The 15,888-nt window shown below is 40.4% G+C and overlaps 1 protein-coding gene across 3 annotated transcripts in view; it reads right to left on the reverse strand.

Moving 5' to 3' along the window:
• Positions 1 to 15,888, reverse strand: part of PLCB1 (phospholipase C beta 1) — a 738,719-nt gene that overhangs the window by 488,477 nt on the left and 234,354 nt on the right. For all 3 annotated transcript variants that reach the window (XM_031656114.1, XM_031656115.1, XM_031656116.1), the window contains exon 3: positions 10,302 to 10,370. In XM_031656114.1, coding sequence (XP_031511974.1) covers positions 10,302 to 10,370 — 69 coding nt within the window. The remainder of the gene's footprint in view (positions 1 to 10,301; positions 10,371 to 15,888) is intronic.

The raw sequence follows: 15,888 nt of genomic DNA on the forward strand, positions 1-15,888 counted from the left end.
TTTCTGCTACCAAATCTCTGACTAGTTATATAAAGGTTTTTGTTTCCAAGGAAACCACTGACATCTATGGAATTTAATGAACATAAAAAAGGAACTATGCCATATAATTTACATCTAAAGATAAATGTGAATAGCTGTCAAAACCATCACACACACACGCGCACACACACACACACACAGATCATTCAGTAAGTTTTTAGCCCTATTTTGCTCCATTTAGTAAAGATATAAATAAGCACACATTTATAGTAACAGAATGACAAAACAAACCAAAAAGCAAATCAAAAAAAACTATTGAAGCATGTTAGGTAAATTAAGAAATAGTTGGAACCAAGAATAAGAGTCAAAGGTTGATCTCCTTAGCAAGCAGGAGAAAAAAGGAGAAACCTTTATTTTGTGGTGTAAAGAGTTTTCTTCTTCTTTCCTAAACCTCAAATATCTATACCAAATTTTATGACTGTGACTTCACATAATGGTGAAATCTGTACAAAATCAGGGAAACAGCTTATAATCAGCAATGGGAGACAATAAATAAAACATTCATTTCAACTCCAGGCCTCATGGATGATTCATTGAAACCACTGTTGTATAACATCCAAATAACAGCTCATTATGAGATTTATATATTGGCATCCAGATTCTATGATGAGCTATTTGAGATTTGACAACCCTTAAATAAATGGCCTAATTTGAATATTAGCAGGAAATGGTCATGATATAAGGAAAATATTTACAGCATATATAAAAGGGTATCGTTAGTAAAGTTACTAGTGTGCCAAAGTGAAGTCTCAATAAAAAAAGAAAAGCTAGAAGGAAATTCATCATTTGACCTGAATTCACCATTTGATTCCCTCCATGAAATATTTTTTAGGCATCCAGGATATGTACTCTTCTGGTTCTTCTCCCTCCTCACTGGTTGCTCCTTCTCAGTTTCTTCCTCTTTTTTAAAAAACGTGGTAAAACATACGCAATATATAATTTACCATTTTTAAGTGTACAGTTCAGTGGCATTAAGTAGATACACACTGTTGTACAACCATCACCACCATCCATCTCTAGAACTTTCTCATCTTCTCAAACGAAAACTCTGTACCCACTAAACAGTAACTCCCTATTTTCTCCTCCCCCAGCCCCAGCAACCACCATGCAACTTTCTATCTCTATGGATTTGACTTTCAATAGCTACCAGCACACCTCATTTTATTGCACTTTGCTTTATTGTGCTTTGCAGATATTGTGGGGGTTTTTTTTTTGTTGTTTGTTTTTACGAATTGAAGGTTTGTGGCATTCCTGAGTCCAGCAAGTCTATTGGTGCCATTTTTACAAAGCATGTGTATGCTTCATGTATCTGTGTCACATTTTGGTAATTCTCAGAATATTTTAATAATTCGTGTATCTGTTATGGTGATCTGTGATCAGTGATCTTTGATATTACCACTGTAATTGTTTTGGAGCATTAGGAACTGCATCTATATAAGATGTTGAATTTAATGAATAAATGTTGTGTGTGTACTGACTGCTCCATTGGCCAACTGTTCCCTTATCTCTCTCCCTCTCCTGGGGCCACCCTTTTCTCTGAGACACAATATTGAAATTAGGCCAGTTAATAACCTTACAATGGCCTCTAAGTGTTCAAATGAAAAGATTCATGCATCTCTCACTTTAAGTCAAAAGCTAGAAATGATTAAGCTGAGTGAGGAAGGCATGTCAAAAGTCAAGATAGGACAAAAGCTAGGCCACTTGTGCCAAACAGTCAGCCACCCAGTTGTGAATGTAAAGGAAAAGTCCTTGAAGGAAATTAAAATTGCTACTCCAGTGAACACACAAATGATAAGAAAGCAAAGCAAACGTACTGCTGATAGGGAGAAAGTTTGAGCCATCTGGATAGAAGATCAAACCAGCCCCAATGTTCCCTTAAGCCAAAATCTAACCCACAGCAAGGCCCTAACTCTCTTCAGCCCTACGACAACTGAGAGAGGCTAGGAAGCTGCAAAAGAAAAGTATGAAGCTAGCAGTGGTTGGTTCATGAGGTTTAAAGAAAGAAGCCTTCTCCATAACATACAATTGCAGGGTGAAGCAGGAAGTGCTGATGGAGAAGCTACAGCAAGTTACCCAGATCTAGCTGAGATCAATGATGAAGGTGGCTACACCAAACAACAGGTTTTCAATGTAGACAAAACAGTCTTCTGTTGGAAGATGATGCCATCGAGTACCTTCATATCTTCAGAGAAGTCAATGTCTGCCTGATTTCAAAGCTTCAAAGGACAGGCTGACTCTCTTGTTAGGCATTAAGGCAGTTAGTAACTTTAAGTGGGAGCCAATGCTCATTGACCGTTCTGGAAATCCTAGGGCCCTTAAGAATTATGCTAAATCTATTCCACGTGTGCTCTATAAATAGAACAACAAAGTCTGATAACAGCATATCTGTTTACAGCATGGTATACTAAATACCTTAAGCTTAACTGTTGAGACCTAATGCTGAGAAAAGATTCCTTTCAAAATATTAATGCTCAGTGACAATGCACCTGGTCACTCAAGAGCCCTGATGGTAATATACAAGGAGATTAATGTTGTTTTATACCGGCTAACACATCCATTCTGCAGCCCATGGATCAATAAATTTGACTTTCAAATCTTATTATTCAAGAGATACTTTAGGTAAGGCTACACTGCTATAGATAGGGATGTTTCAGATGTATGTATGCTAAGTAAATTGAAAACCTTAATTCACCATTCTAGATGCCATTAAGAACATTCATGATTCATAGGAGGAGGTCAAAATATCAATATTAAGAGGAGTTTGGAAGAAGCTGTTTCCAATCCTCATGGATGCCTTTACTTCAATGGAGAAAGTCACTGTAGTTGTTGTAGTAATTGCTAGAATACAAGAATTATTATTAGAATCTAAAGATGTGACTGCTTTCCTGCAATCTTATAATAAAACTTGAACGGGGAGGCAGGGCCAAGATGGCCAACTAGGAGCAGCAGCCATCAGAGGCTACATCGAAAAGAACCATAATAGTGTGCGAATCTTCCACCAGCAATCAGGATATCCAGGTTCTCTCATCAGAACTGACTAGGCAGCTGGCATGACCCATGGAGAGGAAGGAAGAGCAGTGTGGTGTGGCAGTCCACCTGAGAGCCACATGGGACAGGGGAGCCCTCATCCCCCAGCCGAGGAAGGCAGTGAGTGAGTGTGCTACCCAGCTGGGGAAACCACACTTTTTCCACGGAACTGTGCAACCCATGGATTGGAAGATCGCACTCGTGAACCCACACCACTGGGGCCTAGGGTCCCAACCCCAGAGCTGTGCAGATTCTCAACAGCCTCTTAGCTCGAATCTGCTTAAGCCTGCCAAGTTCCCAGGGGGAGGGGCCACCAGCACCACAGCTGTGGCTGCCTGCTGTCTAAGCCATTCGAACTCCTTAGAGGAGGGGCAGCAGCCAGCACTGGGACTCATAACTGCCTGTCATGCGAAGCTCCCTGGGTGGGGGAAGGGTGGCATCCATCTCTACAGCTCCAGGCCACGCTTTTCCCCTCCTGGGACCAGGGAGGCTGGGCAGCTTGGTCCCAAGAGATTCCCCCACAGCCCAACACACCAGTTGTGGTTGACTGCAGTCAGAGTGCCTCTTCAGGCCTGACCCTGACTCATCCTGTCTCACTCGGTGGGACCTCCTTGCAGGAACTCCAACTCAGCCAGAGGCTCAGGGAAAGAACCGTGATCTTCCTGCACCTGAGCCCCAGGGGGAGGAGTGACTGCAGTTTCTGTGGACCAGCAGACTTAGGTTTTCATCCTGGTAGTTCTGAGGAATCCAGGCAACCCAGATGAGTGGATTTCCCCCCAGCGAAGCACATCCCCTACACCAAGGGACAGTCAAAGTGCTTCGTTAAATGGATCCTGTTCCCCATGCCACCCAGCTGGGTGAGACCCTCTAACAGGGTTGTCAGATACCCTATACAGGAGCAATCTTACTCGCATCAGGTTGGTGCCCCTTGAGGTCAGAGATACCAGAAGAAGGAGTAGGCACCCATCTTTGCTATCCTCCAGCCTCCTTGAGTAACATCTCCTGGTGCAAGAGCAAACCAGATGAATAGGGCCTGAAGTGAACCCCCAGCAAACTGCAGCAGCCCTGTAGAAGACGTACCTGACCATTGAAAGAAAAACAAACAAACAGAAAGCAACGATAACAACATCAACAACAAAAATTCCCCACAAAAACCCCATCCAAGGGTCAGCAGCCTCAAAGATCAAAACTAAACAAACTCATAAAGACAAGAAAGAATCAATAAAAAAACACTGAAAACCCAAAATGCCAGAGTGCCTCTTCTTCTCCAAAGGATCTCAATGCCTCTCCAGCAAGGATGCAGAATGGGACAGAGGATGAGATGGATGAATTGACAGAAGCAGGCTTCAGAAGATGGATAATAAAAAACTCCACTGAGCTAAAGGAGCATGTTCTAACCCAATGCAAAGAAGCTAAGAACCTTGATAAAAGGTTAGAGGAGCTGCTAACTAGAAAACCAGTTTAGAGAGGAACATCGATGACCTGATGGCGCTGAAAGATACAGCACGAGAACTTCGTGAGGCATGCACAAGTATCAATAGCTGAATCAACCAAGTAGAAGAAAGGATATCAGAGTTTGAAGACCACCTTGCTGAAATAAGGCATGCAGACAAGATTAGAGAAAAAAAATGAAAAGGAACAAACAAAGCCTCCACGAAATACAGGACTATGTAAAAAGACTGAACCTGCAATTGAATAGAGTACCTGACAGGGACAAGGAGAATGAAAACAAGCTGGAAAACACACTTCAGGATATTATCCAGGGGAACTTCCCCAACCTAGCAAGACAGGCCAACATGTAAATTCAGGAAATACAGAGAACACCGCTAAGATACTCCACAAGAACATCAACCCCAAGACACACAATTTTCAGATTCTCCAAAGTCAAAATGAAGGAAAAAATGTTAAGGGCAGTCAGAGAGAAAGGCCAGGTCACCTACAAAGTGAAGCCCATCAGACCAAGAGCAGACCTCTCAGCAGAAACCCTACAAGCCAGAAGACGGGGTTTTACTGTGTTGGCCAGGATGGTCTCGATCTCCTGACCTCGTGATCCACCTGCCTCGGCCTCCCAAAGTGCTGGGATTACAAGTGTGAGCCACCATGCCCAGCAGATTTCTTTTTTTAAAACCTACTTTAAAACTACCACCACTTCCTCACTCTTAAATAAAATGCTATATGATGGCATAGCTGTTTGTCTTTTTGTTCATTGCTGTTTTCCAGCGCCTGTAACAGTACCTGGCAGAAACAGTCACTCAATGACTTCTGTCTAATCAATAAAAGAATGAAGTAAAAAAGCTGTCACGTTTATGTAGAGATTAGGAAAGAAAGCCTAATCAATTTTTAAAATTTGATTTTACCCTAATCTACCTTATGTGATTCTGATGATACTATGTACCACCTAGAATTTAATTGTGGCCTAGATATTTACAAAGAATCTACATTAAAATTAACATTACATATCTGACATAACTGCCTTTTACTAATAGAATAAACTAGTTGTCAGATCAGCATAACAAGCAGTTTATTTTGTAAAACTATAAAAATATTTTTCAATGACATTGCTGCATGCATTCTTGAGAGCTGGAAGCTGGCAGCACACAGTTTTCATGTACTAAAGTTGGGAGAGCCTCTGTGACCGTGAGGTCACTCCCTGTGGTGTCCAAAAGCAATCCTAGCACGCTTTTGAGAAGCCACACATAAAGAAGCTTGACACAAGTGTTTAATCCTTTTTGTTGGCATAGCACCTTACCTTGGCTAGAGTGTGACCTTTTTTTTTTTTTTTTTGGTTCACTTGGTTTGTATACGAAGGTAAGAAGTTTCAGGTTACGTAAACTTACTCAACATTAGTTTTCGAATCTGTAAGGTGGAAAGCCATGGGTGTTTAACTTCTCAATTTAAAAGCTGGAATCAAGGGCTAATGGAACTTACATACCTAAAACCACGTATCCCATGCCCCATTTCATAGATGAGGAAGTAGAGGTGCCGGCAGACAGCACAAATTCCTTACGCCTATTAATGGCAAAGCTGGCACTTGAACCCACATCTCCACTTTCCCCACTTTTCCATACCACTAAGCACTCAATACATGCTGAGAATCATGAGGATGAAGAAATGATCTTGTTCAGCATCACTTTTAAAACTTCTCCGATATGTATTGCCCACAGTAAAAATTACACTTTATGCTGTGACTCAGAACATACAGTCACATGAAAAAAGTTTCACAAAACCACTTGCTCTGTACAAGACAAGTTTATTTTCTACTCTCATCAAGTTTATTTTACTTTATGGAAGCTGCACATGAGCCACTGAATGGATCTGATGGGTCAGGCACTGCTAATAGATCAGAGGCCGCAGTGATAAACACTCTTTTTAAAAGCAAAGATCTTTTTGAAGTGACGATCCAGAAAGTACATGTATAAGCACAGACAAGATATATATACCACAGCATCTTGCCCTTACGTGTGCTTCACAAAACCAGGGAGGGCAGGAAGGAGGGAGAGAGAGAGCAAGAAAAGAAAGTAAGCACCTTTTAGATTTCAAAGGATACTGTGTTTCTTTTCTTTTGGTTATTACATTTGGATAAAGATCTCCCAAGTTCTCTCTAATGTGAAATTCGAAAACTGGCAACTTGAACAAAGGTTATATACAGAAAAGAAGATCTGGAATTGCATGTATTGTGTTGGGTGTTGACATTTAAATTCATAAACAGGGTAACACATGGAAGCTTTTCCATTTCCTATAAATGTTATTTCAAATTACAGCAGGCACAAAACACAGTTCATTTTCAACCAGATCTTGAATTTTTATGTAATGAGATTCTGTAAAAAACAAAAATAATATGAATATAGACATAAATATTTGTGGGGTGCCTGGGTATTTTGATAAATATCTGCTTCACAAATGTTCTTCCTTCCTTTATGGTCTATAAGCCTCCGCAGAAAGTCTTGCACTCAATCTGTCCTTTTGTTACATTGCCTTTCTGTCCTAAGTTTCCAAGCTTTCTTCACTTTATCCTGATATCTTTATACTTTTAATATTTTAAGTCCTGCTGCTGCTTTTGTTCTAACCAACTCAATGGTCTAGTTTTCCTCTTGCAGGCCATACACCTTCTGCTACATGGTAGTTATACTGTAATCACGATGCAATTCTCTGATGGGCAGCTAGTCTCTCTTTGGGGCCACCCCATATGACACTGTTAGGTGGGGAGGCCAGGAGCTGCCAAGGGTGGTGTGCAGACGGTAGTATCCAAGGGGAAACCAAAGATGGAAAAGGACCCGGTATTAGTCCATTCTCACACTGCTATAAAGAACTTCCCAAGATGGTAGTTTATGAAACAAAGAAGTTTAACTGACTCACAGTTTTGTATGGCTGAGGAGGCCTCAGGAAACTTACAGTCATGGTGGAGGATAACGGGGAAGCAGGCACCTTCTTCACAAGGAAGCAGGAGAGAGAGTGAACTCAGGAGGAACTACCAAACACTTATAAAACCATCAGATCTCGTGAGAACTCACTCACTATCACGAGAACAGCATAGGAACTGCCCCCCATGATTCAATTACCTTCACCTGGACTCTTCCTCGACACATGGGGATGATGGGAATTTACAATTCAAGATGAGATTTTGGGTGGGGACATAGCCAAGCCATATCAGATCCCCTTCCAGAACCTTGGATGGCATACTGATGAAGAAAAAGAGGCACCTGGTCCTTGGTGACATTAACTGAGCAGTGGAATGAAACTTCACCTGAACCTGGCAATTCCACTAAAATTTTCAATACATTCCAGTCATTTTCAATAAATTATATTTTTATTTATCCAATTTAAGCTGAGGTTTTCTCTGGAAATTTGAAGATTTTAAACTGATAGTAATAGCAACTTCTTTCTTGCCTGTCAATCCACAACTCCCTTTGAGATAAGCCCCTCCTCTGATTCCTCTTGCTGACATAAACTTTTCCAAATTAAGTGACTGAAATGAAAAGTGGCATTCTACAATTCTGACTTGAATTTTTCAGTGATAACTAAAACAACAATGTTACTACCAACAATATTCGCTAATAGTTAGTAAGTACTTATTATACACCAATAGTAAGTTAAGGCAGTGGTGCTCAAATTTTGCTGCAAATTTGTTTTTCAAATGCATCATGCCCACACCACACCTGTATCAATTTGATTCTTATGGTACCAGCATTTCTGGAGGCGGAAAACACACATCAGCATTTTTGAAAGTTTCCCAGGTAATTCCATGAGCAGTTAAATTTGAGAACTCCTGTGCTAAAGGTTTCCTAATGAATTATTTCATTTAATCCTTATAGCAACCATTTCAAGCACTTATTATTATCATTATCATCACCATTTAGCCAATGAGGAAGAAGCTGGAGTCTCAGGAAAGCCACACAGGTAATATTTAATAGAACCAGGCTTTGAAAATGTTAAAGGAGAGTGAGGTTCTTGAACATCAGCAAGGAATAGGAGGGGAAAAAGGAAGCCAGGAGCATAGGTAATCCGAAGAGAAAGAGTTGATGGAGAAAAGCTGTCAAAGTCAGAGTATTCTGAGTGTTAAAAATCCATCCTCACGAGAAGCATTTTAGGATCTAACAGTGGTTTATCAGCTGAGCACTGTACAGGCGCTACTTCTGTTCATTTGTCACTGTTCAGTAGACATTTATCAAACTACATCCATAAACGAAACACTTAACTGATAAGCAAGCTGTGTACTGCAATAAAAGAGACAGATCCAAGCCTGAAAGAAACCCTCCATGTGGCAGCAGAATTCACTTTGACTCCCAATGACTGGAGACAAAGGGGGCTCTGATGCAGTGTCGGCAACTGTCTTTAACTAATATCGATATTGAAATTGCAAGTTAGGCCAATAAACTTAGGTTCAAAGACAAATTTCATAGCTACATTATCAATATAGTTCTTGGAGCTAACAGGCTTATACGAAATTTGGCTGAAATGTTGTTGGTGGAAGAAGAAAAAGTATTCTTTCCTATACTAAAAACTGTGAGCAATTTTGAATCATCAACAAAGCATTAATTATGGTAAGTCTGATACAAAACTGAGAGGCTAAACTATTGAAATTCCATGTTACTAAGGAGATAAATGTAAATAACAGACTAGTTTCATATGAAACACTTATAGAAGCCTTCCTGAATACAGTTCTAATTTTTCTTTCTAAAAATCTTTGTGTTTTACATTTTACCATAGATCACTTTAACCCTTTCAGCAAAAAATAAAATAAAATAAAAAAATAAAAAAGCATAGCAGCTGTGTGTTTGCTGTGTCATAGAATTTACTGCCTTTTTACGCCTCTGAAGAATAATTATTCCAGGTGATTTTTTTGTCTTGCATCTCCAAAGCAACAGATCATTTTAATGTCAGAGAAAGAATTTTGACTTTTAAAAGATAAAACAAAAGTTGTGGGAAGACACTCAAATAGAAAATAGCTGGTTTTATATCAATTATGGAAAGAGGCATTGAGCTCCTAAATGGCAACTGTACTTCTGTGTCTGCCAATACCCTCTCTGCCAGAAATGAAGTATGTAAAGTACTAAATTTTAAATAAAATGAAGAATAGTTTTAACTTTGATGGCAAGTCAACATATCCTGCTACTATATCCTACCAGATCATCTAAGCTTAAAAAAATTATGTTCTTCATCCAATATTTAAAAAGAATCTTCAAAAAATAGACTGAAAACACTTCTTTGAATATTTCTTCAGTTAAGATTTTCAAACCAAAACAAATGACACTGCACACAATTCATCCCAAAGTATGCTGATCTTTACTAGTAACATTTGCAGAATTAAGACCATACACCTTTTGGCATGGTGGATGGAATCATTTCAATGGCAGAGCATTTCAACATGGGAGTTCTATTCATCATGTCTAATGGTTAGTTTCCATATGTTTACGAGGTTCAAAGATTTTTTCAAATAATTTCAAGTACTTTGTAATCATTTAGAATTACCCAGTAACCTGGGCATTGTTGTTGTTGTTCTTTCAAACAAAGGCAAAATTAGAGGACACAAAGCAAACCCCTTTTGTTCAAGAGCCCACATATTTGTTCATTGTTCCCATCGTTTAATAAAAGTGAAAGTGTTTAGGGCATACTGGCTATTGTGTTTTACAACATCTACAACATGGAAACTTTTAATTGGGGCAATTAATTGATATGGTGACACAGCTAAACAATCAAGGCAGCATCTGGTGAATGCACAACACTCAGCCTCCTACCTTGGGAGCTTTGGCGTGTCTCCCACATCTGGCATCTTTGACAAGGCTGAGATCCAGTAGCTCCGTCTCCTGGAAGGCAAAAACGTGAAATCATTAAGCAACCACACAGATCTTTCCTCTTTGTTTTATGTTATTGACATCACTTAAAAAATTATCTTGAGACGTGACTGAAGACTTCTCTGCAGTTGGGATATTTCTTTCCTCTTACATCACTTCTCAATTGAATTAGAATGGAAACAAAAAGACAGCTAACTGCTAACTGCTCAGTTATACATTTTGAAAGCAAAAAGTTTGTGGTTATGTCCCCAGTCTATCCTAAAGGCCATTCCTAAATCATGATGAATCAGGTCTTCTTGTTCTTCCTGATGAATATAATCCTGGGAGTCACTGAGCATAGGTGAGGGTATGAGGGTATGTCGGTAGAGAGAAGGATTAGGAAGGAGGACAGAGTGAGATGCTCCCATCGGCTCACACACATACCCAGCTTATCTGGCCAAGGCAGAGATACGAATCTGCCTCCCACAGCCACCAGCCTTTTGCACACATACCTCATACCCTGATCTTTTCACTTAATCATTACCCATCATTGAACACCTGTAATACACAAGTTACTCTAGGGAATAAGGCGTACAAGATATGATTGCTTTCCTGGATGGACCTGTTATCAAATAGGAGTGTAAAGAAATGTGTATGTGTAAGATGGGGGGAATGTGTTAATGACAATTTTAAAATCAACTACCATGGTTGGGGGGCAGCAAAGACAACACGGTTTTTTTCCTAGGAGCTCAGAGAAAAGTTTATGAGAAATCATTAAGCTTGGAAAAAAGAAGTAGGGAGGGGGTTCCTCCCAGTTGGAGGGGAACATATGAGCAAATGCCTAGATGAGAAAGGCCCAGAGATTTTGGCTGAACCTTGAGGTATTCGTGGCCTTTAGACACTTAGAGACAGAGAACATTACAGGGAAAGGAGGTAGGGAGAAGGAGAGAGAAGCATCCAGGAATGAAGAACTGCAAAGGTACAGGCACAGTGGTGTTGTAGAAGGATGGAAGCGGATTCACATGGGAGGACATCCAGTATTCCATTTGGCTAGAGCATAGAACATGTGACAAGAAGTCATGGGAGATGACACCAGAAAGGAATATGGGCCAAAGAATGGAAACCCTGAACGTCTGGTTAAGGCGACTGAGCCATGAGGTTTGTGACACACACAGGTTGCTGCATTAGACAGTGGACTCTACCACCAGCCAGGTAGGACTGTGGTGCAGCGAACAGTTGTCTTAAAGTGACTCCAGATGTCCTAACTATGATTCCTGGGCAATGAGCAAGTTGGATGGAGCATCGAGTCCCCTTCTCCCAGCAGGAGGCACTGTGTCCTAATTCAGTTGCCAACAGAACCTCTGGATAGGAGTGGCTCTAAAGTCTTAAAGGCCAAGCTCCCTAAGAACCAGCACCTTTTGCTCTTAGGTAGCTTCTTCAAACAGCTGCTGCCAGTTCCAAATGTCTGGTGCAAACTGATCTGATTATTTTTCTGCACCTAAAATTGCCTTGTAATAAGGGCCAAATAAAAGGTGAAGTCTCACCCCTCGAATGCAAACCCACACAGCAGGTCCAACAGAGCACCTGATACAGCTCTCTGTGGGATGAAGGGTGGACAGGAAACAGTGAGTCTCTGCTGTTGCTCACTCTGACCTTGTAAGTTTCCTTTTCCCCATTTTAGAGGGTGCCTTAGCCCATTTCATGCTATGTCTGACCCTGTGGAAATCCTCCCAAACCCCTGGGGTGTGACAGGTGGCAACCCAGCAAGGAACTTGCAGGTCAGAGTGACTGATGCCACAGTTCCCCGAAGGCCATACCATCCACAGTATTGGAGGTTACCTTATGAGTGTTAGAAAACAATGGTCTCAACCATGTTCAATGCTTCACTTAGGACACAAATGCACATTATAGAACGCTCTCTGAAGAAACGGTGGAAAAACCAGACGTGAGTAAGTTAAGCATATGCCCAAGTTTCTTTATCTCTACAGCAATGACCACCAAAACATTTGCTGGAAGAAGAGAAACAGTAAGGGAATCAAGCTTGAAGAAGTTTAATCTAGAAGATGGGAAATAAGTGGAGATCTGAGAGATGAAAGACAAGAGACAAAATGAAGGTAAGTAATTGGAAGAAAGAGGAGAGAGATGGCAGTGGAGGAACTGACTGAAGGAAAGAGGGAAGTCATAAAACACGCTGCAGTTTCCACCTTTCCTACACTGAGACTTAGAAGTTTGGGCAAATTGATAGTGCATTCTGGAGAGGTTGGTTTGAGGGCTTTATACAAGTGGAAATGCCAGTAATTAATTCACTGGAGCATTATTTATTGAATGCCTACAATGTATCAGGTATATGCCAGTACTGAGAAACTAGAACATACGAAGATAAGATCCCAGTTCGATGAGCTCATACAAACAAGCCAAATACTATATGCTAAAGGAAATATTTCAAAGTGCCCTACAGACATGGGCTACAGAGAGCTATGGCATGATTTCAGCCAGTACACAAGGATGAGACAGAGTTTGCCAGCCTTATAACTATGTGATTGGGGTGGGAGGGTGGGTGTGGTTTCAGAGAGAGGAAGTTGCGGGTAGAAAATCACAGAAGCAGGAATTGTGTGCAGAAAACTACAACTTACTTAGGATATGTCACAGAGGTATATGGAGCATTAGCAACAATCACTTTGGGATTTAGTAGTCATTACATGGGTGTTCTCTTAATAATTATTTATAAAACACTAACATTTATGTTTGATGTAATTTTCCATATATATTGCGTGATGCTTTTACATCTATGTAGGATAAAAATCTCTCTTACACACACAGTATGTTTACCTAATTAACAGTAACCTTTTCTTTTCTTTTCTTTTTTTTTTTTTTTGAGAGACAGGGTGTCACTCCATCACCCAGGCTAAAGTGCAGTGGTGCAATCTCAACTCACTGCAACTTCCACCTCCTAGGTTCAAGTGATTCTCGTGCCTCAGCCCTCGAGGAGCTGAAATTACAGGCACGCACCACAATACTCAGCTAATTTTTGTGTTTTTAGTAGATACTGCATTTTGCTATGTTGGCAAGGCTGGTCTCGAACTCCAGACCTCAAGTGATCCACCCGCCTTGGGCTCCCAAAGTGCTGGGATTGCAAGCATGAGCCACCGTGCCCAGCCTGTAATATTTTCTATTTAAGGAAATTCCTCCCAATTGAAGAAACAATAGACTTAAACATAACTTGTTTGATTATATACACGAAGCCCAAATTGAATTAACAAAGAACTAGATCTTAGCAGGCATCATTACATAGACTTTTGCATTACAGATAATGAACTCTGTATTCCACTTCCAGGATTCATTCCCCAAGCCACGGAAGGGTAGTTAACGCCAACTGTGTGCATGAAAACCACCGCAGGGCACTATCATCGAGGGTAATGTGGCGTGGGGAAGACCCAGGTGGAAAAGCTGTCCATGAACTCATTTGGCTAGAAAGCAATGATTAAAATAGTGCCTCCCACTTCTATTAACATGCCACAGGCACCCCTCTGGAGTTTAACTGCATCCCTTTCTCTCTGCCACTAAAAAGAAAATGAGGAACCCAATGCATGACCACAAAAGTGTTTCTTGTATCATTAAAACTTTTTCTAGGTTAATTTTCTTGTGACAATAGTTTTAACAACGCACTCTCATTACAATAAAGCAGTGAAATGGTCCCTTTCTGCCCTTCCTCAGTTCAAGAGTTTCTGTTTTCCAGCTTTGTGGAATTCATTATTTCTTTACTCTTCTCTGAGAGAGAGAGAGATTACAGGTATATATGCAGAAAACTTGGGTTTGAGTGAGGATCTTAAAATTAATTATTCATGTATTTAGTCAGTAACTTTACCACACTGAGCATCAATTTTGTCATCTATTAAATGGGTAGGAGCATACCTTCCATATCAGTGGCTCTCCAACTGTAGCCTGCATTATAGTTGCCTGAAAGGCTTATTTTTTTTTTTTTTTTTTTTTTTTTTGAGACGGAGTCTCGCTCTGTCGCCCAGGCTGGAGTGCAGTGGCGCGATCTCGGCTCACTGCAAGCTCCGCCTCCTGGGCTTACGCCATTCTCCTGCCTCAGCCTCCCGAGTAGCTGGGACCACAGGCACCCGCCACCTTGCCCGGCTAGTTTTTTGTATTTTTTTAGTAGAGACGGGGTTTCACCATGTTCGCCAGGATGGTCTCGATCTCCTGACCTCGTGATCCGCCCGTCTCGGCCTCCCAAAGTGCTGGGATTACAGGCTTGAGCCACCGCGCCCGGCCTTGAAAGGCTTATTAAAATATAGATTTGCTCCATGTCACTTGTCAGAGTTTCTGGTTCCATGAGTCTGGGGCAGGCCTGAGAATCTGCATCTCAAATAAACCTACAGGTGATGCTGATGTTGCTGGTCCAATGACCACACTTTGAGAAGCACTAATGATATACTCACGTTGTTATAAGGCCTTTCATGTGAACATCATTGATAAAGCAGTACAATACTTATGTTAATAGGAAGAATCTATAACTATCATTTCTTTACATCAGGAACTGTCAAACAAAAATATTACATTTACTGAATGTAAAAGTGTGCCTAGTGGGGAGATTTAGCTGAAGAAAAAACTATTGAATGACAAACGCTATCGACTGCTACTGTAATAATCTCTCTTTAGGATTAAATCATATTCTATCCAAGCAAATGTCCTAGGTGTCCAGCAACTCAAGCAACCATTGAAATTATTTTATCACAGATGTTTTACTATAGAACATTTGCATTATACTTTATAACATTAGATACATCTTTAGAAAAGTGGAAGAAAGAAATTTAAATTTGTTCTAACCTTTAAGTCCATCCAACAATGAGAAAGGAATTAAGTGCCTAAAGTCACATAACCTACCTGAATCATTAAAGGAGGAATATACTAAAAGAACCGTTTACTTCCAAGGCCATTAATGATACCCTGCAAAGCTTGGAGATCATACTCTCAGGACCTCAGATGCATCCACTGATGCATTGATGGATATGCCCTCTCTTTTTGTCAGTATGGATAAAAATGAATTAACAGCATGGATAGAAGTGAACAGTAATATTACAATAATATTGTAACTGTCTATTGACATGGGGTTTCACTACTTGGTGTGAATCCCTCAACAAAAGACCTTGGACTTTTATCTCCATTTGTATAGTGTTTAACATGAAGTTCAGCACAGAGGCTGTGTATTTCATCCTGGTTTGTGAATGAATGACACCCTGCTGAAGATGTTAATTATCAAACTCAGGAAGAAATACTGAATTTAAAACTCAACTCTATCCAGAATCCCAGTTTCTGTGCATTGTTACTCAGTGTGGTAAAGTTACTGACTGAATACTTGAATAATTAATTTTAGGGTCTTCACTCAAACCCAAGTTTTCTGCATATATACCCTGTGACCTCTCTCTCAAAGAAAGGAGTAAAGAAATAATGAATTCCACAAAGGCTGGAAAATAGACACTCTTAAACAAACTCTTAAACAAACTGAGGTATTGGGTATTTAATAAAATGCTAAAAATCCATTATT

The sequence above is a fragment of the Papio anubis genome, chromosome 16 (assembly GCF_008728515.1).
Source record: "Papio anubis isolate 15944 chromosome 16, Panubis1.0, whole genome shotgun sequence".
NCBI classification, from domain to species: domain Eukaryota; kingdom Metazoa; phylum Chordata; class Mammalia; order Primates; family Cercopithecidae; genus Papio; species Papio anubis.